This window comes from Oncorhynchus tshawytscha, linkage group LG13 (assembly GCF_018296145.1).
Source record: "Oncorhynchus tshawytscha isolate Ot180627B linkage group LG13, Otsh_v2.0, whole genome shotgun sequence".
NCBI classification, from domain to species: Eukaryota; Metazoa; Chordata; class Actinopteri; order Salmoniformes; family Salmonidae; genus Oncorhynchus; species Oncorhynchus tshawytscha.
In genome coordinates this window covers 47,390,745-47,418,168 of record NC_056441.1, presented here as the reverse complement: position 1 = coordinate 47,418,168, position 27,424 = coordinate 47,390,745, and the positions used below count along the sequence as shown (strand labels likewise).

General features: G+C 42.7%; 1 protein-coding gene across 3 annotated transcripts in view; it reads left to right on the top strand.

Moving 5' to 3' along the window:
- LOC112265041 (AP-2 complex subunit mu-B) overlaps nucleotides 1-26,702 on the top strand; it is a 39,703-nt gene extending 13,001 nt beyond the window's left edge. The window contains exons 3-14 of one of the 3 annotated variants that reach the window (XM_024442038.2): nucleotides 2,384-2,561; nucleotides 2,643-2,730; nucleotides 5,380-5,462; nucleotides 5,724-5,729; nucleotides 8,190-8,325; nucleotides 12,272-12,419; nucleotides 19,879-19,893; nucleotides 20,569-20,700; nucleotides 20,816-20,951; nucleotides 21,193-21,290; nucleotides 23,584-23,695; nucleotides 24,075-26,702. In XM_024442038.2, coding sequence (XP_024297806.1) covers nucleotides 2,384-2,561; nucleotides 2,643-2,730; nucleotides 5,380-5,462; nucleotides 5,724-5,729; nucleotides 8,190-8,325; nucleotides 12,272-12,419; nucleotides 19,879-19,893; nucleotides 20,569-20,700; nucleotides 20,816-20,951; nucleotides 21,193-21,290; nucleotides 23,584-23,695; nucleotides 24,075-24,209 — 1,267 coding nt within the window. In that variant the 3' untranslated portion in view covers nucleotides 24,210-26,702. Of the gene's footprint in view, nucleotides 1-2,383; nucleotides 2,562-2,642; nucleotides 2,731-5,379; nucleotides 5,463-5,723; nucleotides 5,730-8,189; nucleotides 8,326-12,271; nucleotides 12,420-19,878; nucleotides 19,894-20,568; nucleotides 20,701-20,815; nucleotides 21,038-21,192; nucleotides 21,291-23,583; nucleotides 23,696-24,074 lie in introns of those variants that run through there. The other 2 variants (XR_006078640.1, XM_024442039.2) reach the window with 2 other exon arrangements.
- Nucleotides 26,703-27,424: the final 722 nt, after the last annotated feature.

Sequence of the window (27,424 nt, the reverse complement as noted above, 5' to 3'; positions counted from 1 at the left end):
CCTTTGATGATCTTCAGATATTTTCACTCACGAGACTCCCAGTTACACAACAAATGTTAATTTTGTTCCATAAAGATTATTTTTATACCCAAAATACTTGTTTGTTTGTCGCGTTATGTTCAGAAATCCACAGGAAAGAGCGGTCACGACAACGCAGACGTATATTCCAAATAATATCCATAATGTCCACAGAAACATGTCAAACGTTTTTTATAATCAATCCTCAGGTTCTTTTTAAAATATATATTTGATAATATATCAAACGGGTGTGTAGGTTTTTCAGAAACAATGGGCGCTTTACTCTGTAGCGCAAAACTCACTCTGAGAGCCCCCACCTATCCACTTACGCAATGTGATCTTTCACGCTCATTTTTTCAAAATAAAAGCCTGAAACTATGTCTTAAAGACTGTTGACACCTTAGGGAAGCCATATAAAAAGGAATCTGGTTGATATCCCTTTAAATGTAGGATAGGCATGCATAGGAACAGAGAGGTTTCAAAATAAGAGCACTTCCTGATTGGATTTTCCTCAGGTTTTCGCCTGCAATATCAGTTCTGTTATACTCACAGACAATATTTTTACAGTTTTGGAAACTTTAGAGTGTTTTCTATCTATCTATAGGCCGTTTCAAATGGGTATGTTTTTTAGCCCAAAATGAAAATAACTGCCCCCTATACGCAAAAGGTTAACTGCCTTGCCCAATGGCATCTCTTCATTATATACAGATCTCTGGTGTAAATGGGAAGGTAAAGGGGGATACCTAGCCAGTTGCACAACTGAATGCATTTAACTAAAATGTGTCTTCCGCATTTAACCCAACCCCTCTGAATCAGAGTGGTGCAAAGGGCTGCCTTAATTGAAACCCACATCATCAGCACCCAGGGATAAGTTGTTGTTAGGGGTTAACTACCTTGCTCAATGGCAGAACAACATGTTTTCCCCTCTTGCCAGCTCAGGGATTTGAACAAGTGACCTTTTGGCTTCTGGCCCAACGCTCTTAACCGCTAGGCTACCTGCCGTACCTGGTTTACACAGCACAGAGGAGCGAAAGGGACGGGACCAAAAATACAACACGAGAACAAGCAGACATAAATGTTCATAAAAATGAAAAAATAACAAAACCTTGATTCTTGCAATACAGGCATTTGGAATAGTGCGCAAAAACATTCATTTGAATTAATCAAATTAATTCAAAAAAATCGCCCAGCCCTAGGTGTGTTCAGTAGGATATAGGCCCAAAACACTTATATTGGCTTTGCTTGAATTGCCCTGCCATTGCGTGGCTATATGATCACACCGGGTAATAGATCAGTTGTTGTATTACTTGTGAGGCACAGCTGAGTGAGCATACATTTTAATAAATTCACTTTTTTTTATTTTACTGGGTTGATGGAGCCTGCATCTGATGGTCAGTCTCAGTGGAGGGAGAGAGCAGCAGACTGAGGGTTTGCCTCTCAACGTCCCTCCGCTGATACTGACTGGAAAGGGACCGTCTGGTGACTTGGTGAAACTCAAGTCACACCACATTATTTCTATAGTGATTTGCTCTCTGGGCCTGCCGCGCACGGGGCAGCTAAATCGGGTGCACCTACCTTGGATAGCGACCGGTTGGTGACCACCCTACGGCTACATGCACAGTAGCCTGCATTTGGCCGTACCAACATTCATCTCATCTTTCTCCACTACAATTAAAACATTTGTCCACACGGAGGACATTCCAGGCTATAGGCATATTTTTTTCGTATTTTTTATTTTGCGCACAAGGAGTGAGAGAATGGTGCCGAAGCGTGAAATTGGGATGCCGGCTAGAATTGTATTTATTTTTATCAGCCAAAAGCCTGCAGTTGCCAGCTAATGGAAATCCTGGTGTGCCTGTGCTTGCGCCCGCCATTCGTGTGTCTCTCTAACCCTCTGCCCTGATGTCTCTATCCCCATCTTCATTCTCCACCTCCTTCTTCTGCTCCTCCTCCTCCTTGTCTTTTGTGTTTCTGTCCACCCTTTTTGCTGGTGCCATTTCTCTCCATGTCCACCATCTTGTCCATTGGATACTGTAGGAATAGGTAAGATGATGTGCTTGCCTGGCAACTGATTATCTCCTGACTGAAGTGTCTTGCCGGCATGCAAGCTACATTGACAACCCCCCATTAAAGCCTGTTTTCTTTTTCTCCAGATGTAAGCTTACCGTTTCCTTTCTTCGGTGCATCTCGTGGTCATCTATTTCTCCTCTTCCTCTTTCACTCTTCCCCTTTTTGACTTTTAATCATCTCATATCTTTACCTGCCTAATAAATGTCTCTAACATTCTCTGTTCCTCTTCCTGCTCAAGGTCTTTTGAATGTCCCTAACGACCCCCTCCTTTTCTTTCCTGTCTTTGTGTGTCCAGGCGCAACGCGGTGGATGCGTTCCGCGTGAACGTGATCCATGCGCGGCAGCAGGTGCGCTCGCCGGTCACCAACATCGCCCGCACCAGCTTCTTCCACGTCAAGCGCTCCAACATCTGGCTGGCGGCGGTCACCAAGCAGAATGTCAACGCCGCCATGGTGTTTGAGTTCCTCTACAAGGTACATTTGTTGGTGTTGTATGTATTGGCTGGAGCAATCACATTTTCTTAAATAACTATCTGATTTTTATCTCATCTTAAGATGTGCGACGTCATGACGGCCTACTTCGGCAAGATCAGCGAGGAGAACATCAAGAACAACTTTGTGCTGATCTACGAGCTGCTGGACGGTAAAGGAAGCCTTTTCTTTTGCCACTCTTTTAGGCTATCGCTCTCTTTTTTCTCTGTCTCTTTGTTCCTCTGGAAAGAGTCGTCTTGAAAGAGTAGAGGTGATGCATCAGTCGTCTATTGTTGCTACTTTGTGTGTGTGTGTGTGGTGTGTGTCTGTTAGGGATTTCTGGATAGTCGAAATACATGTTTTAAATATTATATATGTATTTTTACTTCAATTGGGGCTTGCTCGTGCTCTCAGGTAAGAGCCGGTGCACTCTGCTTGTTGTTTTAACAGAAGGGTGGGGGAGGGTCGAAAGTGGAGCAGGGGCCAGTGTGTGATACGGAGGAAGAACAAATGAGAAAGTAGCCAAACTGGCAAGTTAGACAAAAGTATTACTGCGATTGGTTATCTATCATCTCATCTGGTAGTGTCTGTCTTCACTGCATTAAATTGATGTAAAGAAGTTAGCTACACCATCCAGATTGCAACTTTTGAATACTCTCACAAGTAATCGAATACTAAATACGTTCTGATATTTAAATAACTGCCCACCCCTGGTGTGTGTGTGTGTGTGTGCTCAATTGCAGCGTGTTATTTTCCCCCTCTGTTTACAACCACCTAACAAACTTTACAGGAATTCCACACAACCATCATGCCACATCCTGAAGTGGTTCTCTTGTGCCACAGTCAGCCTTTCTCCTGTGCTGTTGTTTTTTTAGGTTTAGACTTTTGTGACTTTTAAGTGAGAAAATCTAAACCTAAAAAAAATATAGCGCTGGCAGACATTGCATGCAGACTTGCTAATATCCACTCAAGAAATTGGTGAAATTAATATGATTGCTTTCCTTTCTTTCAAATAATTGCTTTTTATTTTCAGATAGTGAGATAGGATGATAGTGGGGAAAGATGGAGGCCAGTAGGCCAGATTAGAACCTATGCCCACACAGTAGACGTGTGTCAGAGGCTGGGGCTTTACCCCTAAACCAGCCAGGACACATTGGTTTTCTTTAGGTGAAGATAAATATACAGAACATGTTTTGAAAACATACAAGTACCACTTTCTTCTGACCTATGATGTGATGATGTTTGGGGAGACGACTATGTGTTTATGAAACTAAAAGAGGGTAACTGTTCTAGGGCTGTACCTGACAAAAAACAATCTTGGTCTACCGAAAGTAGTCTGTTCTTTCGACCAATCGATCTTTAAAAAATGTAAACGTGTGTTTTTCCATATATAGACACTCCCTATGTGTTTTAAGAAAATCAACTATATGCAGTGAGCTTGTCTGATTCTTTAAGCTTATGATTTGATGAAATAAGACAAATGCCTCAATAGGGCGCCAGATATCTAGATAACCAGAAGAAAAAGACCTGACCCAACTATTCTTCTCCTGCTCCTGCTGGCTTTCACAGATTCTGCCGTTACTCGCTTGAAGTTGCTAGTAAATAGACTACATGGCCACCTACTCAAAAACCTTTCTCATGTACAATGCCAATTTATTTGACAATTTCTACCGATCTGCGTGCTAGTTATAGTTTTCATATGCACATTTTCAGTTTCAATTTCATTTATAATGTCTTCATATTTCAAAATCATTGTCGTGTTAATCAAAATTCTATCCAAATCTATATGAAAATGATACAAACCTAAAAAGTAACTTCTATTGCCAACTATGTAAAAATAGCCTACATAAAGCCCACAAATAAAAACATTTCAGCCTGCAGGTAGAAATATTCTGATAAAAATAAATATCCTATAAATCACATTGGCTACACATGGCCTGTCTGCAACCAATTTGAAACATTGTATAAACTATTAACTTGGGTCAGGCTTTACTAGCGAACTTGCAACATTTTATAAAATATTCTGGGTCTTCAGAGTTTCCAGCTCACAGACACAGATGTAAGCTATTTGCTCAGGGGATAAGAAGCAGTGCTTGACTTGGGCACTAGCTCACCGGACCTGAGTACCGGCACCTGAAATGTTCCACTGATTGAGCTCCTGTTCCTCTTATAGAATATTATCTCTAAAGTATTGTGGAGCTCCTGCACCTAAATATAAACAGTAGCAGCATCCAAAATGAGAACCGGAACCTATTTCAGTCCAAGTCGAGCACTGATAAGAAGTAATCAGGTAGGCCTGTTTTATGACGTTTCCACTGGATCAGAGCAAAACTGTCATCAAGGCAAAGGGTGGCTACTTTGAAGAATTTCAAATATAAAATATTTTTTTGATTTGTTTCACACTTTTTTGGTTACTACATGATTCCATATGTGTTATTTCATAGTTTTGATGTCTTCGCTAGTATTCTACAATGTAGAAAATAGTAAAAATAAAGAAAAACCCTTGAATGAGTAGGTGTGTCCAAACTTTTGACTGGTACTGTATTTGTTTGTTACTGCTCGACTAAAATAATCTTGGTCGACCAACAGCCTAACGACCAAACAATCAACCAGTCGAGTAATTGGGCTCAGCTGAATTGTTTGAAACAACCCCTCTCCTCCCCTGCAACCCTTTCCCAGATTGTCGCTCATGTTCAATACAGTCTCTGAATTTACCTGGTCAAATAACGGTTACATAAAACAAGATGGTGTTTCTTTGTGAGCCCATCTGGTGAGCTCATAGCAGAAGTGTGTGGTCTCACGGTCCCCTTGTCCGTTGTAGAGATCCTGGACTTTGGCTACCCCCAGAACTCGGAGACTGGCGCACTGAAGACCTTCATCACTCAAACAGGCATCAAGAGCCAGGTGGGAACTACAACGATTTTTTAAAGATATATCTCATATCCAGTTTGAACTGCGTGGTAATCACAGTAGTATACCTTTTCAGCTGTTGATGTTGGGCATGAGGGATAGCTCCAGTCAGAGCTGATGATATTGTTTAATTGGTTGTAGACTTGTGTAATGTCCTTTTCTCTCTCTCACTTGCTCTTTTTCTTCTCTCTCTCTCTCTCTCTCTCGATGTGCTCTGTGGCTGATATTTTATCGCCTGGTCATGTCATTCTCCAGCACCATGTGAGTACTCTCCCTTTTGATTGGTTGTTTATAGGCAGACTCAACTGTTTTACATCTTGCACAGCTTGGTGACTGTGACAAATCTTGGTGCTTGGTGACAAATCAAATGTTATTTGTCACATGCGCCGAATACAACAGGTGTAGACCTTACAGTGAAATGCTTACTTACAAGCCCTTAAAACCCCTCTGGGATAGGGGTCCCGCCAGCGGGACGACTTCCGGTGAAACTGGAGGGCGCGCAATTCAAATAAATAATCATAAAAATTATGAATATTAACATTTGGTACATATAAGTTTCTAATATCAGTTGAAAGCTTAAATTCTTGTTAATCTAACTGCATTGTCCAATGTTCAGTAGGCTTTACAGCGAAAGCATGCCATTCACTTACTTTTTCAAAATCTTCCTCTGATTTGTCATCCAAAGCGTCTCAGCTATAACATGTAGTGTCGTTTTGGTAGATAAAATCCTTATTTTATCCCAAAAATTCTGTTTAGTTGGCACCATCGATTTGAGTAATCCACTCGTTCAACATGCCAAGATAAGAATCCAAAAATCTACCCCTAAACTTTGTTTCAACAAGTTAAAATACGTTTCTATTAACTCCTCAGATACCCTAAAATGTAATCAAACTATAATATTTCATACGGAAAGAAGTATGTTCAATAGGAATCTGATTTTAGCAGGTGCGCATTGTCTTCATGGCGCTCGCACACATGAATTTCCAAGCAGGTGTCCTTGTACTCTTGTTTTATGTAACCGTTATTTGACTCATTATTCTTACTCATTTTGGAAGAATCAAGCCTGAAGCCTTGAACAAAGATTACTGACACCCAGTGGAAGTCATGGGAATTGCATCCTGGGAGGTAGATTTCATGATTTCCCTATACTTTCCATTGTAAGAGCATGGGCTCTCAAAAAAACAAATCTGGTTGGTTTTTCTTTTGGATTTTCTCCTACCATATCTATTGTGTTATAGTCTCCTACATTATTTTAACATTTCTACAAACTTCAGAGTGTTTTTTTCCCAATGGTACCAATTATATGCATATCCTGGCTTCAGGATATGTAACAGGCAGTTTACTTTGGGCACGTTAGTCAGGCGGAAATTGAGAAAAAATGACCTTAGCCTGAAGAAGTTTTAACCAACAATGCCGTTTTAATAAAAACATTTTTTTTTTAATTAATAAAAAGTTACAAATAATTAGAGAGCAGCAGTAAAATAACAATAGCGAGGCTATATACAGGGGGAACTATATACAGGGGGAATAATAGTAGCAGCAGTGTAAAATGGGTGGGGGGGGGCAGACTATAGCCAGATTAGATGTTCAGGTGTCTTATGGCTTGGGGGTAGAAGCTGTTTAGAAGCCTCTTGGATCTAGACACCGGTACCGCCTGCCATGCGGTAGCAGATAGAACAGTCTATGACTAGGGTGGCTGGATTCTTTGACAACTTTTAGGGCCTTCCTCTGATACCGGCTGGTATAGAGGTTCTGGATGGCAGGAAGCTTAGCCCTGGTGATGTACTGGGCCGTTCGTACTACCCTCTGTAGTGCCTTGCGGTGGGAGGCCGAGTAGTTGCCATACCAGGCAGTGATGCTCTCAACCTGCTCCACTACAGCCACGTCAATGAGAATGGGGGCGTGCTCGGTCCTCCTTTTTCTGTAGTCCACAATCATCTCCTTTGTCTTGATCACGTTGAGGGAGAGGTTGTTGTCCTGGCAACACACGGTCAGGTCTCTGACGCCCTCCCTATAGGCTGTCTCGACTGTTGTGTCATCGGCAAACTTAATGATGGTGTTGGAGTCATGAGTGAACAGGGAGTACTTGAGGGGACTGAGCACGCACCCCTGAGGGGCCCCTGTGTTGAGGATCAGCATCCAGAGGGAGGTGTTTAGTTCCAGGGTCCTTAGCTTATTGATGAGCTTTGAGGTGTTTCTTTTGTCCAGGTGGGAAAGGGCAGTGTGGAGTGCAATAGGGATTGCATCATCTATGGATCTGTTGGGGCGGTATGCAAATTGGAGTGGGTCTAGGGTTTCTGGGATATTAGTGTTGATGTATATGTCACCAAGATATTGCTAAGTCCAACTTTACATATTGAGTTATCATTACAAATTATCCTGGTGAAAAATGTTTCAGGCATAACAATCTGGCATTCTCTTTTTCTCACTCCTACTGTTTGTTCGTCTCTCTCTCTCCCCTATCGCTTTTTTTCCCCTCACTATCCTTTTACTTTCTTCTCTTTATGTCCATCCCTCTTCTCTTTCCTCCTCCTTGTCCGTTTCCTGTATCCTCTCTCTGTCAACCTTTTTTTCTCTACTCCTCTCTATCCTTTTCCTCCTGCCCTTCTCCCTATCCTTTTCTCCCTCTCTCCTCATTGTCTTTTCCCTCTATCTCCCCTATCTATGTCAACCACTTGTTTCTCTCCCCTTTCTGTCCCTTTTTCTATCTCTGTCCACCAGTCCAAGGAGGAGCAGTCTCAGATCACCAGTCAGGTGACCGGGCAGATCGGCTGGCGTCGCGAGGGCATCAAGTACCGTCGCAACGAGCTCTTCCTGGACGTGCTGGAGAGCGTCAACCTGCTGATGTCCCCACAAGGTAATACCGGTATCGAGTTTGTTTTGCAGCAAGGACTTTGTATCGCTGCTGTACTGAAACAAATCAACAAAGACAAACGTACACTGGACTCGGGTCTTGAATTAATACATTTTATTGGACATGTTTAAAATGCATATAGAGGTGACTCATTCATGTGAGGACAACACTAATTACATAAAAAAAACAGATGTCTGGGAGGGAGCGTGCAATTGGTATGCTGACTACAGGAATGTCCACCAAAGCTGTTGCCAGAGAATTTAATGTTAATTCCTCTACCATAAGCCGCCTCCAAAGTAATTATTTAGAATTAGAATTATGTCCAAACGGCCTCATAACCGCAGACCCCGTTTAACCATGCCACCCCAGGACCTCCACATCCAGCGTCTTCTCCTGCGGTATTGTATGAGACCAGCCACCCAGACAGCTGGTGAAACTGAGGAGTATTTCTGTCTTTAATCAAGCCATTTAATAAAGCCCACCCATGACTGCGCCCCTGCCCAGTCATGTGAAATAAATAGATTTTATTTCAATTGACCGATTTCCTTATATGAACTGTAACTCAGTAAAATCTTTGAAATTGTTGCATGTTGCGTTGATATTTTTGTTCAGTATATTATGGAAAGAATGTGCTCAACCAACGTGAGAAGAGGTGCAACCTAAAAATGTGTAGACATCAATGGACAGGAAAAGGCTCACCATTAAAAATACCTAGTTTTACTAGACAACTTTAAAAGTTTGACATTTTGATAAGTTCATATAGGGCATGGGGAAGACAGTTTCTCCCTAATTATCTTCCGCTGGTGGTGCTAATGAGAGACAGTGTGGTAGACCGTGCAGGTTAGCACTCAGGGTGTGGTGTGGTAAATGTCTCCACCTAGTGATAAAATACAGAAGTGAAACCAGTAAACAACAATTGGAAAACTGGACAAGATTTTTTTCAACTGCAGTAGGTTTAATGGACATATAAGCACTACTATATGTTAAATATGTTGGGTATTGAAAAATAAACAACAAGGCTAAACCAAACTAGGGATAACAGCAGTAATCATCAAAAACATAGGCAAAGAAGTCTAACAGCTGGTTTGGACAACAGTTAGTGAGCTAGTAAGCTCCCTCCATGTGGAAACAACAAGTACAAATTGGGGGGTTGTCACTGGACCAACAAAGGGACCTTCAATGTTTGTCAAGTGCTGTAGGAAGTTGTGCTCTAGGAACATCCATAGGTTTACTTTCAGCTTGATTTAACCATGTCTGATTGTAGCCCTTTGCTCTGAATCTTTCTTGGAGTTCGCCCTTTCTTCTGTTGAATGTGCTTTAACTCATGGATATTCCTAGAGTACAACTACTGAGAAAGCCCACAAGCCATAGAGCCAGACCTTCTATCCAACTGGTCACTACCAACACCCCACAAAGTCCAGAACTACTAGGCATCATTAAAAAGCAGTCGGCATATTCTACGCTCAGACTCGGCCCTAGGTAATACATTTCAGCAGCCTCCTGCGGCTGCCTACCGTAGAGCTAAAAACATTAAAGACAGTGTTGTCCGATCCGACATCAGCCAAGGCGCAAACAAGACTAGCCTCCTGCATATTCCCCCCGGCAACTACAAGTGTGCCAGTACACAAAACATATGAAAAGTTTCTCACACCCCAGATCGGGTCGAGACATAAAAATTGTAATTCTCAAGTTGGGATCTATGGGATTCGCTGCCCGTGCTGTTTATTTTACGTAGGAGAAACTTCAAGGGAGTTACACACACCGGCTCTGACGCTCATCGAATATGGCAGGGCTTGCAAACCATTACAGACCAGAAAGGGAAGCACAGCCGAGAGCTGCCCAGTGACACAAGCCTACCAGACGAGCTAAACTACTTCTATTCTCGCTTCGAGGCAAATTACACTGAAACATGCATGAGAGCACCAGCTGTTCCGGACGACTGTGTGATCACGCTCTCCGCAGCCAATGTGAGTATGACCTTTAGACAGTCAACATTCACAAGGCCGCAGTGCCAGACGGATTACCAGGACCTGTACTGCGAGCATGCGCTGACCAACTGGCAAGTGTCTTCACTGACATTTTCAACCTCTCCCTGTCTGAGTCTGTAATACCAACATGTGTTAAGCAGACCGCTATAGTGCCTGTGCCAAAGAACACTAAGGTAACCTGCCTAAATGACTACTGACCCGTAGCACTTACGTCTGTAGCCATGAAGTGCTGTGAAAGGCTGGTCATAGCTCACATCAACACTATCATCCCAGAAACCCTAGACCCACTCCATTTTGCCTACAGCCCCAAGAGATCCACAGATGAGCAGTCTCTATTGCACTCCACACTGCCCTTTCCCACCTGGACAAAAGGAACCTATGTGAGAATGCTATTCATTGACTATAGCTCAGCGTTCAATACCATAGTGCCCTCAAAGCTCATCAATAAGCTAAGGACCCTGGGACTAAACACCTCCCTCTGCAACTGGATCCTGGACTTCCTGACAGGCCGCCCCCAGGTGGTAAGGGTATGTAACAACACATACGCCACACTGATCCTCAACACAGGGGCCCCTCAGGGGTGCATGCTCAGCCCCCTGCTGTACTCCCTGTTCACTCATGACTGCACGGCCAGGCACGACTCCAACCATCGAGAGCATCCTGACTGGTTGCATCACTGTCTGGTTGCATCACTGTCTGGTATAGCAACTGCTCTGCACTACAGAGGGTAGTGCGAACGGCCCACTACATCACTGGGGCCAAGCTTCCTGCCATTCAGGACCTCTATACCAGACGGTGTCAGAGGAAGGCCCTAAACATTGTCAAAGACTCCAGCCACCCTAGTCATAGACTGTTCTCTCTGCTACCGCACGTCAAACAGAGAGAACAAGTCTAGGTCCAAGAGGCTTCTAAGCCATAAGACTCCTGACTACTTGATACTTTTATCTCTTGTATTTGGCGCATGTGACTGAATAAAATTTGATTTGATTTGACACTAGAATGTGTGAGCACCGAAGTGCCATTTGACGTGCTGACCCCAACAGCCCAGTGGCCTTCCATTTCAAAGAGAGGGGACAGTAAAAACAAACGGGGTTGCGATGTTGACAAAAGGTCCAGAGAGATATACTGGATCCATTCCTTAGATACATTAATCCCCAGAGTTCTTAATCTAGAGAAGGACTATAGCTTTTGTGAAGGGCCCCATCCTTTTGTTGGTCCAGTGACACCCACAACAATCCAGCGTAGCATCTTTTTTGAGTTTACAAAAAATAAAAATGGTTCTGCAATGTTACAATCCAATAACAAGGCGTGGAAACCATTTTTTTTCCCAATTACAACTTCTGATCTTGTTAATTCTTTTGTTTGTAAATTAAATTTTAACACCCTTTTCCCCCCAATTTCGCGATTACGATCTTGTCTCATCGCTGCAACTCCCCAACGGTCTCGGGAGAGGCAAAGGTCGAGTAATTTCGTCGTCCGAAAACATTACCTGCCAGGCCGCCCTTAACACCCGCTCACTTAACACGGAAGCCAGCTGCACCAATGTGTCAGAGGGAAACACCGTTCAACTGATGACCGAACCCCAGGCTGTAGTGGCGGCCCAACCCTGCGATGCCGTGCTTTAGACTGCTGCGCCACTCGGGAGGCCAATTGCAACTTATTTTCGAAGAAATGGGGAATTATTTCAGAAAGTGTAAGGGTGACAATATATTTGGCCGCAACTGTATGCATGACTATGTATGCATATTTAGCAGTGTGGTGTAGTGCCGATGTGGCCACTAGAGGCCGCCACCCGCCTGTTTTAATGTTTGAGAAAGCTTCTCTTCTACAATAAATTATTCTATAACTCTACATAAGTGTATCACTACCTCAAACACTCCTTGACAGCTCTCCTGAACCAGTTACCTGCCTTCCGTGTTGCTCCGTGGTAACCTCGCCCTCTCTCCCTCTTCTCCAATCAGGCCAGGTGCTGAGCGCCCACGTCTCGGGCCGCGTGGTGATGAAGAGCTACCTGAGCGGCATGCCGGAGTGCAAATTTGGAATGAACGACAAGATCGTCATCGACAAACAGGGCAAAGGGGGCGCCACCGAGGAGGCGGCGGGCAAGAGGTGAGGGGGCAACGGGTGTGTCCAGCTTTGGCCGTTTAGGGTCGTACCACCTCCCTGGATGGGAGAGAAGATGCTGCTGGAAGTGGTGTTGGATGGCCAGTAGGACAGACTCTTTCCTCTGGTCTAAAAATATACACTGCTCAAAAAAATAAAGGGAACACTAAAATAACACATCCTAGATCTGAATGAATGAAATATTCTTATTAAATACTTTTTTCTGTACATAGTTGAATGTGCTGACAACAAAAGCACACAAAAATTATCAGTGGAAATCAAATTTATCAACCCATGGAGGTCTGGATTTGGAGTCACACTCAAAATTAAAGTGGAAAACCACACTACAGGCTGATCCAACTTTGATGTAATGTCCTTAAAACAAGTCAATATGAGGCTCAGTAGTGTGTGTGGCCTCCACGTGCCTGTATGACCTCCCTACAACACCTGGGCATGCTCCTGATGATGTGGCGGATGGTCTCCTGAGGGATCTCCTCCCAGACCTGGACTAAAGCATCCGCCAACTCCTGGACAGTCTGTGATGCAACGTGGCATTGGTGGATGGAGCGAGACATGCTGTCCCAGATGTGCTCAATTGGATTCAGGTCTGGGGAATGGGCGGGCCAGTCCATAGCATCAATGCCTTCCTCTTGCAGGAACTGCTGACACACTCCAGCCACATGAGGTCTAGCATTGTCTTGCATTAGGAGGAACCCAGGGCCAACCGCACCAGCATATGGTCTCACAAGGTGTCTGAGGATCTCATCTCGGTACCTAATGGCAGTCAGGCTACCTCTGGCGAGCACATGGAGGGCTGTGCGGCCCCCCAAAGAAATGCCACCCCACACCATGACTGACCCACCGCCAAACCGGTCATGCTGGAGGATGTTGCAGGCAGCAGAACGTTCTCCATGGCGTCTCCAGACTCTGTCACGTCTGTCACATGTGCTCAGTGTGAACCTGCTTTCATCTGTGAAGAGCACAGGGCGCCAGTGGCGAATTTGCCAATCTGGGTGTTCTCTGGCAAATGCCAAACGTCCTGCACGGTGTTGGGCTGTAAGCACAACCCCCACCTGTGGACGTCGGGCCCTCATACCACCCTCATGGAGTCTGTTTCTGACCGTTTGAGCAGACACATGCACATTTGTGGCCTGCTGGAGGTCATTTTGCAGGGCTCTGGCAGTGCTCCTCCTGCTCCTCCTTACAAAGGCGGAGGTAGCGGTCCTGCTACTGGGTTGTTGCCCTCCTACGGCCTCCTCCATGTCTCCTGATGTACTGTCTCCTGGTAGCGCCTCCATGCTCTGGACACTACGCTGACAAACACAGCAAACCTTCTTGCCACAGCTCGCATTGATGTGCCATCCTGGATGAGCTGCACTACCTGAGCCACTTGTGTGGGTTGTAGACTCCGTCTCATGCTACCACTAGAGTGAAAGCACCGCCAGCATTCAAAAGTGACCAAAACATCAGCCAGGAAGCATAGGAACTGAGAAGTGGTCTGTGGTCACCACCTGCAGAACCACTCCTTTATTGGGGGTGTCTTGCTAATTTCCACCTGTTGTCTATTCCATTTGCACAACAGCATGTGAAATGTATTGTCAATCAGTGTTGCTTCCTAAGTGGACAGTTTGATTTCACAGAAGTGTGATTGACTTGGAGTTACATTGTGTTGTTTAAGTGTTCCCTTTATTTTTTTGAGCAGTGTATTTACAGTGCCTTGCGAAAGTATTCGGCCCCCTTGAACTTTGCGACCTTTTGCCACATTTCAGGCTTCAAACATAAAGATATAAAACTGTATTTTTTTGTGAAGAATCAACAACAAGTGGGACACAATCATGAAGTGGAACGACATTTATTGGATATTTCAAACTTTTTTAACAAATCAAAAACTGAAAAATTGGGCGTGCAAAATTATTCAGCCCCCTTAAGTTAATACTTTGTAGCGCCACCTTTTGCTGCGATTACAGCTGTAAGTCGCTTGGGGTATGTCTCTATCAGTTTGGCACATCGAGAGACTGACATTTTTTCCCATTCCTCCTTGCAAAACAGCTCGAGCTCAGTGAGGTTGGATGGAGAGCATTTGTGAACAGCAGTTTTCATTTCTTTCCACAGATTCTCGATTGGATTCAGGTCTGGACTTTGACTTGGCCATTCTAACACCTGGATATGTTTATTTTTGAACCATTCCATTGTAGATTTTGCTTTATGTTTTGGATCATTGTCTTGTTGGAAGACAAATCTCCATCCCAGTCTCAGGTCTTTTGCAGACTCCATCAGGTTTTCTTCCAGAATGGTCCTGTATTTGGCTCCATCCATCTTCCCATCAATTTTAACCATCTTCCCTGTCCCTGCTGAAGAAAAGCAGGCCCAAACCATGATACTGCCACCACCATGTTTGGCAGTGGGGGTGGTGTGTTCAGGGTGATGAGCTGTGTTGCTTTTACGCCAAACATAACGTTTGGCATTGTTGCCAAAAAGTTCAATTTTGGTTTCATCTGACCAGAGCACCTTCTTCCACATGTTTGGTGTGTCTCCCAGGTGGCTTGTGGCAAACTTTAAACAACACTTTTTATGGATATCTTTAAGAAATGGCTTTCTTCTTGCCACTCTTCCATAAAGGCCAGATTTGTGCAATATACGACTGATTGTTGTCCTATGGACAGAGTCTCCCACCTCAGCTGTAGATCTCTGCAGTTCATCCAGAGTGATCATGGGCCTCTTGGCTGCATCTCTGATCAGTCTTCTCCTTGTATGAGCTGAAAGTTTAGAGGGACGGCCAGGTCTTGGTAGATTTGCAGTGGTCTGATACTCCTTCCATTTCAATATTATCGCTTGCACAGTGCTCCTTGGGATGTTTAAAGCTTGGGAAATCTTTTTGTATCCAAATCCGGCTTTAAACTTCTTCACAACAGTATCTCGGACCTGCCTGGTGTGTTCCTTGTTCTTCATGATGCTCTCTGCGCTTTTAACGGACCTCTGAGACTATCACAGTGCAGGTGCATTTATACGGAGACTTGATTACACACAGGTGGATTGTATTTATCATCATTAGTCATTTAGGTCAACATTGGATCATTCAGAGATCCTCACTGAACTTCTGGAGAGAGTTTGCTGCACTGAAAGTAAAGGGGCTGAATAATTTTGCACGCCCAATTTTTCAGTTTTTGATTTGTTAAAAAAGTTTGAAATATCCAATAAATGTCGTTCCACTTCATGATTGTGTCCCACTTGTTGTTGATTCTTCACACAATAAAAATACAGTTTTATATCTTTATGTTTGAAGCCTGAAATGTGGCAAAAGGTCGCAAAGTTCAAGGGGGCCGAATACTTTCGCAAGGCACTGTAGACTTTTACCCAACTGAAGGCCATTAGACCAATATTAGGATATCCCTAGATGTGAAATATCTTCACTCCTAGAAGGGCCTCCAGGCTTCTGTCATAACGGTCAATTTTGAATGAGGAAAAAAAGATTGGACATGCTGGGGTAATAATTACATAACCAATGTTCTAAAGTAATACTAGTCCCATGCGAATAGGCCTAGACTGTCCAGGTAATTCCACTTATAGATGTCACTTTTTAAATTCACTTCAATCAGTGTAGATGAAGGGGAGGAGACAGGTTAAAGAAGGATTTTTAAGCCCTGAGACATGGGTTTTGTATGTGTGCCATTGAGGATACGATTTAAGTCCCTTTGAACGGGGTATGGTAGTAGCTGCCAGGCGAACCGGTTTGTGTGTGTCAAGAACTGCAATGCTGCTGAATTTTTCATGCTCAACAGTTTCGTGTGTGTATCAAGAATGGTCCACCACCCAACGGACATCCAGCCAACTTGACAACTGTGGGAAGCATTGGAGTCAACACGGGCCAGCATCCCTGTGGAATGCTGTCGACACCTTGTAGAGTCCATGCTCCGACAAATTGAGGCTGTTCTGTGGGCAAAAGGGGGTGCAACTCAATATTAGGATGGTGTTCCTAGTATTTTGTACACTGTATATTCACCCCTCAAAAAGACAGGCAAAAGTTAGTTGAATTTCCAATGTGTGACCACTATGCTTTCAACCATCTAAAAAGCACAATCAAATACCAGTGGAAAAACAATTTGACATTTTGTTAAGTTGTCACCCTATTGTCTATCACTGCACTGTCAACCATTTAAAAGTACAGAAAGTTCCAATGGGAATACAATGTCAGATATTTTGTTTATTTATGCAACAGATTGTGTTATCACTGTTTCATCATAGCAGAACCAAGTGACCTGCATTGTAGTTGAGATTGCATTCAAAGTACATGGTGCAAGTGATCAATGCCGTTTGAGATTCTGTGCAGATTATTACAGCAATTGTGAAGATCTGCGACGACCTTTGCATATGCTATCTTGAACATGCACACTTTATACGGTTACATAAGACATTTATAGTCACTGTAACCTGAATGTGGCCATGGATGTGTTACTAATTTTAAGGTTGAATGTTACATTAGTTTGTAATAAAACTATTTACTGTATTACAAAAGTAATATTGAATTGTGTTTGGTTGACAATGCAACCAAATATCAATATTTAAAGGAGATGTATCCTCTGCTTGGATATCTGTGCCACTGACTTAATCTGACTTTAATTTGTCTACAGATAAAAAATTGATAGGCTATGTTGGTTTCACGGCTCAATCTCAACCCCCCAAAATTTGAATGTACTTTAAATAAAGTTTGATTTAATTTAGTCCTATTCTTTAAGTTTGATGTTTAGTTGATACGGAGATGTGAATCCAACAACCTGGAATTAAAGCCAGACTAAGTCAGTGGTACAGATGGAACTATCCAAGCAGAAGATACATCTTTAAATGTTGATATTTGGTTGCACTGACAACCAAACATAATTAGGGCTGTAGCAGTCATTAAATTTTGTCAGCTGGTGATTGTCAAGCAAATAACTGCTGGTCTCATGGTAATTGACCGGTAATTAACATAACCACATTTAGAATATCCTGGCTTCCACACATATCCTACCATCCACAGACCTTTGGAAAATCTACATTTTTACAAATCTAATAAATCCATGTAATATATCGTACACCTTCATAAATCTATTATTTATTTTAGACAGGTCTAAAGAAAGATGATATGAAGAAAATGTAGTATATTTCAGAAGAACAGAATAGCGTACTGTGAGTTGTCCTTATGTTAGTTTCCTGATCGGGCTACGCCATATGGCTGTGGGCTACACTAGTTCATTTAGCAGACAAGATTTGCTTAGAATTCTGTGGCATTATTTTATATTATTTTATAGTATGAGGAATACAATGGAACAAAACTGAATAAAATAGAAAGGATATTTTCTCCAAACGATTTGAGTGCGCACATGCAGCTATTCTGTGTTGAGCAGTTAATAAAGAAACAGGTCCTCCTATATGCTTAATATAGAGTTATTTACGTAACTGCAGTTGTGAAACAAACATTAGGCTATATGTTTTGATGTATAATACATTGTAAGGCTGCATGATACGACTCTAATGATGGTTTGAAAAGAAGTCACATGAAAGGCATGAGCTCTCCTTTGTTTTTTGCACAGGCTGTACACTCTTCATCAGTCTCTTATTCACAATTTGACAAGCACTTCATAATGCCTCAAATTTCCCGGCTGGCATCCCTGTTGTGTGGCCATAATGCTCCCTAAAAAAATCCATACTTTTTGCGGCCAGTGACCGTTTGTGCCCTTGAGCTGAATATAATATTATAATTCCCTTCTCCCGGCTGGGTGCTCAAAGGACCTCCCACTCACATGGCTCTCTGTCACGTGATAGGGTCTTTCTCACAGGCTACAAGTGAAGACAAACACATCTGGGACGAAGATATAAGAAGAACAGCCCACATTTACTTTTCATCAGCCAACAAGATGAGTAGGCCTAACGAACAGCAAAATCACTAACCTATGTCAATATACTATCCCCCATAGTGCAAAAGATTACCTTTTCTATTCTGTGCGAGAAATGAAAATTCCGAACATGGTCTTGGACAGTTGTGGGAGGCGAATGATCCCAAATTAAAACAACCACTAGCATCCCCCAATCAATTTTACACAATGAGGCTGGGGCAACAGATCAGAACGTTTGGCTTAAAAATGTTGATAAACTATTAGGCCATTTCTTCACATAGGCTCAGCAATGCGCACACAGCAGTATATTATAAGCGCAAATGTTACAGCAGTGTATATATATCCCAATGCCCCAGGTCAGTGATTGAGGACATTGCCCTGTGTAGGGTGCTGTCTTTTGCATGGGACGTTAAACGGGTGTTCTGACTCTCTATGGTCGCTAAATATCCCATGGCACTTATCGTAGGGGTGTTAACTCCAGTGGCATGGCTAAATTCCCAATCTGGCTCTCATACCATCATTGCCACCTAATCATCCCCAGTTTCCATTTGGCTCATTAATCCCCCCTCCTCTTCCCTGTAACTATTCCCCAGGTCGTTGCTGTAAGTGATGTGTTCTCAGTCAATTATTTTTGCAGATGTCACTGTCCGAGAGTATCAAACAAGATATCACAACAAAAACAGTGGCCCAAAAATATAGATATAGAAGTAGATTAGAATATAGGTTAGAATAATCTGTGGAATAGATATAGAAAGGCACTTGATCTGATTCAATTAAGCTGTGCACAGCTCTTGTATTTCCAAGGGGGCAGAGGTGCTTAATGAGGTTTCACAGCTACGGTCCATAGAACTCTCACGACAGTAAGCTGTTGAATTCACCAATAGGAAATATCCTAAACTCTAGAGCAAGCTGACTGAAGGCCCTTTGCTGGTGCCTGCAGCTATACCGTGGATTAAGTTAGCCTGAGTGCCAGTCTGTTTGTGCCGTCATGCCAACTCTGGCAATCATTGTCATGCCAAACAATGTTTGGCTTGCCAATGACATCAATGGAGTTGGCAAAAACAACAGATCTGGGACCAGGCTAGAATTAAGCTCCTGTACTGTACATTTGGTTTTAAAATATTTTGGTTTATGCTCATTGAATGTTTTGTAAAGCCTTGAACATCTTGATTTTTTTTAAGTACCCATAATGATCAAAGCAAAATGGGTCACTGACACTGTCAACTACTGGATTACTGCTGAAAAGACTGAGATAAAACTGTAAAATGGAAAACCTTAAATCATTATCTAAAGTGTTTTCACATGCCGTTCTTCTTGTCCAAAACACTGATTGGGAGGTGAACACATTGCCTGTGTTCCACATGGCACCCTATTCCCTATGAAGTGCACTACTTTTGACCAGATCACTCCGTTTTCCGCAGCCATCAACTACATCACGTGGCTTGTTACTTTGTTCATCATTTTCCACCACCCTCTTTTTTATGACCTTTTTCTTTCCTGGCATTATGTTTATAGTGCTAAGATGTCAAGCTGTGTTTTTTACCCCTTCTTGATTCGTGCTGTGATTTTCTCCCTCTCTCTGTGCTGGACCTCAGTGATTTGGGAGGCAGGTAGCGTACATCATTCACTCTCCATCCTCAGTCTGCCTCTGTGTGTGTCTGTCTTGTCTGTCCATCGTTTTGTCTACACAGGGTTGCATTCAGTACCAGAGCAATGTTATGTGTCTGATTTTCTGACTGGTAGATCTGGACATGTAGTGTTCATAATCAATCAATCTAATGTTGCATCCTTCTGAACACAACATGACATACAAGTCAGACTGACCAGGCAATTAGTGTTGTGGTGTCTGGCTGGTATACCTCTACTGCTTTGTCTATCCGTTGTGTGTGTGTGGATTTCAGTATGTTGGAGCTCAGAGTGCATCAGCTTTTCATTGAAATTCATACTCTTCGTAAATGTATGTTAATTGTTAATCTCACTGTCATCTAATGTCTGTGTATTATGATTAGGATCGGTTTCCCCTCCTTCAGTGTGTGTGTCTATGTGTGGCTCTCTTGTCCCCTCTAAACACCTGTCTCCCTCTCTCCCCTTTATTCCCCTCTCTCTCTCTCTATTTCTCCTTTATCTCACTCTCTCTTCTCTCCCCCTCTCTTCTTTATCTCCCTCTCCTTTATCTCCCTCTCTTGCTCCCTCGCTCTCTCCCTCCTTTATCTCCCGTTCTCCCTCCCTCCCTCTCTCTCTCCTTTATCTCCCTCTCTCGCTCCATCCCTTTCTCTCTCTCTTAGTGGCGGTGGTGGCGGTAAGCAATCCATAGCCATTGACGACTGTACATTCCACCAGTGTGTGCGTCTCAGCAAGTTTGACGCTGAGCGCAGCATCAGCTTCATTCCTCCGGACGGAGAATGTGAACTCATGAGGTAACGAGCTTGTGTGATACAGACACACAAACACACGCACACACACACACACATTCACACACAGGCTATGTCTTTATGTGTCTGTTTTGTGTGTGTGTTTGCCTCTTCTCCACAGGTACCGCACCACCAAGGACATCATCCTACCCTTCCGTGTCATCCCCCTTGTCAGGGAGGTGGGCCGCACCAAGCTTGAAGTCAAGGTGGTCATTAAGTCCAACTTCAAGCCCTCGCTTCTGGCTCAGAAGATTGAGGTATGGCTACAGAGGGATATAGGGGTACCAAGTGAGCATAGAGCTTTGGACACAGTACCTGACCAGGTCGTGGTCATCACGGTCAGGTAAAAGTCCTGAAATTACACACTTTTGTAGTAGTGCTCAACATAGCCATTTCGGAAGCACCCTTGGTCTTACCCATAAACTAATGAATGAGTGTTTGTAGATGGGGAATGGATCCACTGAGCTGAATGTCTTTTTCCATGTTCTTACTACCCAGGTGCGCATCCCCACCCCTCTCAACACCAGCGGGGTCCAGGTGATCTGCATGAAGGGCAAGGCCAAGTACAAGGCCAGCGAGAACGCCATCGTCTGGAAGTAAGTTTTCCTCACTGTCGTTCTCAGGTTATCCGTACCAGGGCCCTGTTTATTAGGGCTCACATTGGAAAACATTACGCAACCGGGGGAAAAACATAGAAAATAAGTGGTTCTTATTGGACAAGTCCAGGTAGTCCCTCCCTGTTTCAGTCAATTTTTACTGTTTTGTACCTGATGAACTCCACACGGGTTAGGCGCCAGTCTAAGAAACGCTTCACAGTCGCCTATAAACTACGGACCCAAAAAAGTTCTTAATTGCGCCACTGGTTAATTGGGGACTTTATTCAGTTTAACAAGTCCTATATCGACATAACCTGTAAGGCCGCTCAGCAAGGAAGAAGCCACTGCTCCAAAACCGCCATAAAAAAAGCCAGACTACGGTTTGCAACTTTTTGGAGAAATGTCCTCTGGTCTGATGAAACAAAAATAGAACTGTTAGGCCATAATGACCATCGTTACGTTTGGAGGAGAAATGGGGAAGCTTGCAAGCTGAAGATCACGATCCCAACCGTGAAGCACGGGGGCGGCAGCATCATGTTGTGGGGGTGCTTTGCTGCGGGAGGGACTGGTGCACTTCACAAAATAGATGGCTTCATGAGGAAAGAAATTTATGTGGATATATTGAAGCAACATCTCAAGACATCAGTCAGGAAGTTAAAGCTTGGTCACAAATGGGTCTTCCAAATGGACAATGACCCCAAGCATACTTCTAATGTTGCGGCAAAATGGCTTAACCTCTCTGGGATATTCAGGACGGTAGCGTCCCACCCCGCCAACAGCCAGTGAAAGTGCAGGGCGCCAAATTCAAAACAACAAAAATCTCATAATTAAAATTCATCAAGCAAACAATTATTTCACACCATTTTAAAGATAAAATTCTTGTTAATCCAGCCACAGTGTCTGATTTCAAAAAGGCTTTACAGCGAAAGCACCACAAATGATTGTTAGGTCACCACCAAGTCACAGAAAAACACTGCCATTTTCTAGTCAAAGAGAGGAGTCACAAAAAGCAGAAATATAGATAAAATTGATCACTAACCTTTGATGATCTTCATCAGATGACACTCATAGGACTTCATGTTACACAATACATGTATGTTTTGTTCGATAAAGTGCATATTTATATCCAAAAATCTCATTTTACATTGGCGTGTTATGTTCAGTAGTTCCAAAACATGCAGTGATTTTGCAGAGAGCCACATCAATTTACAGAAATACTCATAATAAACATTGATAAAATATACAACTATTATATATGGAACTATAGATAAACTTCTCCTTAATGCAACTGCTGTGTCAGATTTTAAAAAAACTTAAACGGAAAAAGCATACCATGCAATAATCTGAGTACGGTGCTCAGAGACCAAAACAGCCAAAGAGATATCCGCCATGTTGTGGAGTCAACATTAGTCAGAAATAGCATTATAAATATTAACTTACCTTTGATGATCTTCATCAGAACTCCCAGGAATCCCAGTTCCACAATAAATGTTTGATTTGTTCGATAAAGTTCATAATTTATGTCCAAATAACTCCTTGTTTTTTTAAGAGAGAGAGAGAGAATGAGTATGAATAGGAGGTGCATCTTGTGTTGATAGCAAGCCCTAAGCCTGATGGAGAGGTGTGTGTGTGAATCTGTGAGTGGATTATGAGAGAGCTGTTTGTTCAGGAAAATAAACAGAATTGAGCACTTTAGATGTTAATATCGTCCTAAAACTGAGCACATATTACTTTTATTGCTTTATATGAAATTAACGTGAAAAGAAAACATCTCAAAATGTATTGCAGATTTTCAGAAAAGCTGCAGCAAAACAAGCATTTTTGGCCACGGGAATCACAATTTTTCTTCACAAAATCCTGGAGGCACTGCATAATATGGACACAAAATAGGGCTATCTTCTGTTAACCACCCCTACCTTGTCACAACACAACTGATTGGCTCAAACGCGTTAAGAAGGAAAGAAATTCCACAAATAACTTTCAACAAGGCACAACTGTTAATTGAAATGCATTCCAGGTGACTACTTCATGAAGCTGGTTGAGAGAATGCCAAACGTGTGCAAAGCTGTCTTCAAAGCAAAGGGTGGCTACTTTGAAGAATCTCAAATATAAAATATATTTTGATTGGTTTAACACTTTTTTGGTTACTAAATTATTCCATGTGTATTATTTCATCGTTTTGATGTCTTCACTATTATTCTACAATTTAGAAAATAGTACAAAATTAAACAAAACCCTTGAATGAGGGTGCTGTGGAATGGTCTTAACTGTGTGTGGCTATGCGTGTCTGCAGGATCAAGCGTATGGCAGGGATGAAGGAGTCTCAAATCAGTGCTGAGATCGAGCTGCTGCCCACCAACGACAAGAAGAAGTGGGCACGCCCTCCCATCTCCATGAACTTTGAGGTGATTAGGTATTTTATTTCCTTTACACAGTCATCTCTACTGTAGCTGGGCTCCAGATCAGTTTGTGCTGTATTACCAACTTCAATGGTTGAATGACCCAGGTGTGATAATGTTTCTGGCCTGTCAAATGGGCCCCCCAGTGGCACAGCGGTCTCAGGCACTGCATCTTCATGCTAGAGGCGTCACTACAGACACCCTGGTTTGAATCCAGGCTGTATCACAACGAACTGTGTTTGGTCCCATAGGGTGGCGCACAATTGGCCCAGTGTAGGCCGTCATTATAAATAAGATTTTGTGCTTAACTGACTTACCTAGTTAAATAAAAAACAATACTGAACTCTCTCCCAGGTGTAATTATGGTTCTGTTATGGTCTCCCAGGTGCCATTTGCTCCGTCCGGACTCAAGGTGCGCTACCTGAAGGTGTTCGAGCCCAAGCTGAACTACAGTGACCACGACGTCATCAAATGGGTGCGCTATATCGGCCGCAGCGGCATTTATGAGACACGCTGCTAACCGCCACCTCACAATCGGGTGGAAAGAGGGACGCAACAGGGAAGAGGCTGGACCAAGGGAGGGAGCGAAAGACAACAACATGGGATTGTTTCTTTCAGTCTTTTTTTCCCCCGGGCTGGCTGACAAACGATAAAAAATTCTATATATTGAAAATTATTATATTACTAAACGCATATATGTATAAATAATGCAAACATCCTGTGAAGTACAAAAAATACCATCTGCATCTAAAGGGTCTTTTCCCCTTTTTAATCTAAACAAAACATCCATTCCACCCCCATGATATGTTGTTTACTATTCCTGTACAACCCATCTATTCCCCCTGGCACTGAATTAGTGGACGACTGTACCCCTTGCCCATAACCACAGATCTAGAATCAGATCATGCACCATACCCTCAATCCTAATGTATTAGGAGGATAAAAAAAAGTGTCTGACCATGTATCATTGGCTTAGGAGTAACTGCTACCCTCCCTCTCTCTTGATGCTGGCATAGGAGTGTGTGTGTCGCTCTTCTGTTCTCCTGTAGCAACTAACGTCTCCTGTCCCACCTCTCTCTCCCCAGCCCTGCCCCTGTATCTATATCTAACCGGCGGAGTCACTCTATAGCCCAGTGTTTAGTTTTCAGCCGTATGTGGTGTAGATGCATCCGTTAAGTGTCATGCCGTTTTCAGTACATTTTATACGTTTTGTTATTTTAACACCCAGCCTTCCCCGAGTATTGTAGTCATGAATCGTCTTGTGTTTTTGTATTTAGTGCTTTGTCGTACTTCTCTAAAGCTTTCTGGCCACCATTCCATCGCGCTGTCTCACGGTCTTATCCCACACCCGTAGTCCTCCTCTACTATTTCCAATAGCTGGTGGTGTCATTATTATGATTCCTCCAGACGCAGGTATCATTTTGCTGTAGTTCCTGTCGTCTTCTGTCTTAAGTGCTGCAGAGATTCCTTCTGTGTGACCAAAATTGTCAGTTTTAGGAACAAAAAAAATGTAGCGATGACAATAGACGGGACACATCAGTCTATGAATATAAATATATATAAACACATCTCTATATTGTATGAATGGTAAAAATGTGCTATCGAGCAGAGCCAGTTGTTACGGTCTCAATGGTCTGCTGTTAGGGATGGTGTTTGTGTAGGAGACGCAGTTGAGCAGATCTGTGTGTGTGTGCGTGCGTGCGTTGCTATTCTTCCCCAGGACCACGATCTGCTGAACATGCCTCGGGAGTCTGAAATTCTGGCTGCAAATTCCAAGTTCTGATCCCGACTGGAATTCTGACCCTCCCATACACTTTACATTAGCATGGGTGTATTTATTGACCAATTAAAGGGATAGTTCAACAAATTACAATGGCATTGGTTTCCTTACCCTGTAAGCAGTCTATGGACAAGGTATGACAACAACATGCTTTGGTTTAGTTTCCCTGTCACTGTTATCACATGCTAATGTTTTATCATTTGTGGCACAAATCCCATTCATGTCATGGGACCGATATTAGCATTTGTCGCACATCATGTTCAAATCAATTTGTGATCCATTTGGACATGATGCATGAAAAACGATAATATTGGTCCCATGACTTCAATGGGATTTGTGCCACAAATGCTAAAATGTTTGCATGTGGAAACGGTGCCAAGGAAACTAAACCAAAGCATGGCTTGCTGTCATACCTTGTCCAAAGACTGCTTACAGGGTAAGGAAACTAATTTGTAACTTGGATGTAACTATTCCTTTAACCTTCAATAACCCCCTTATATTCCATGTGCACTGATTTCCCCCACCCATATAAAAAAATATATTGTTTACAACTTAATTTTGAAATCAGTTTAATGAAAGGATTTGGATATGGAACAATGGTGTGTGTTACCAGAGAGAGAGAAATGGGTTGCGTCCCAAATAGTACATTACTTTTAAGGTGCCATTTGGGACAGAGACAGAGTGACTGAGTGTTCAACTCATCTCAGCCTACTGGACTTGGACTGCCTGCATTTCAAATGAACATTTTGAAATATTCCACCTTTCAGATAGCGTTCCTCTTCCTCTCATATTCCTTCTAGTTCAGTCATGGCTATTGTGTGTATTAAACAAAGGCTATCAGATTGTATGAGCATTTGCAGTTGCAACAAACACTCAGTGTGACACTGCATAAAGTTTCCATTCTCTTTTTCTCTGGCACTACATTCTACCAATGAACACTAAAAGCGCTTCTGCTAACTTCTGAAAAACCCTATCTCTCTGGCTGGCTGTAATTGCACACTATTCCCAAAATCCTATGGGCCCTGGCCAAAAGTAGTGCACTATATAGGCAATAGGTTGCCAATTGAGACCTAGTCTCCCTCTCTGGTCAATGCCCACTATGTCATGCCACACCCTGAGGGATGGGGAGGGAGAGTCCTGGGGGCTTGACCCTCTGCTTCAATGTTTCCATGGGATCCATTTGGTAACTATGTGACTGTCAAGGTAATCCAAATAAAAAAGGTGTAACCAATAGAATTCTGTCTATCAATTTATTTCTGCAGCATAAGTTCAGTTTCTGTCTTGCAGTTACAGTGCTTTCAGAAAGTATTTGCACACTTCAACCTTTTCCAGTTTTTGTTGTGTTACAGCCTGAATTTAAAATGGAATAAAATGAGATATTTTGTCACTGGCCTACATATAATACCCAGTAATGTCAAAGTGTAACTCTTTAAAAAAAAAATGTTTTCAAATGAATTTATGAAAAGCTGAAATATGCTGAGTCAAGTATTCAAACCCATTTGTTATGGCAAGCATAAATATATTTAGGAGTAAAAATGTGCTCAACAAGTCACAAGTTGCATGGACTCACTCTGTGTGCAATAATAGTGTTTAACGTAATTGTAATGACTACCTCATCTCTGTACCCCACACATACAATTATCTATAAGGTCCCTCAGTCGAGCAGTGAATTTCAAACACAGATTCAAGCACAAAGACCAGGGAGGTTTTCAGACAATGAATATCCCTTTGAGCATGGTGAAGTTATTAATTAAACTTTTGATGATGTATCATCAATACACCCAGTCACTACAAAGATACAGACGTCTTTCCCAACTCAGTTGCTGGAGAGGAAGGAAACCGCCCAGGGATTTCATCATGAGGCCAATAGTGACTTTAAAACAGTTGAAAGTTTAATGGCTGTGAGTAACACTGATAACTTGGCAAAGCCATTCATTAACTTTTTGTCCAGAATA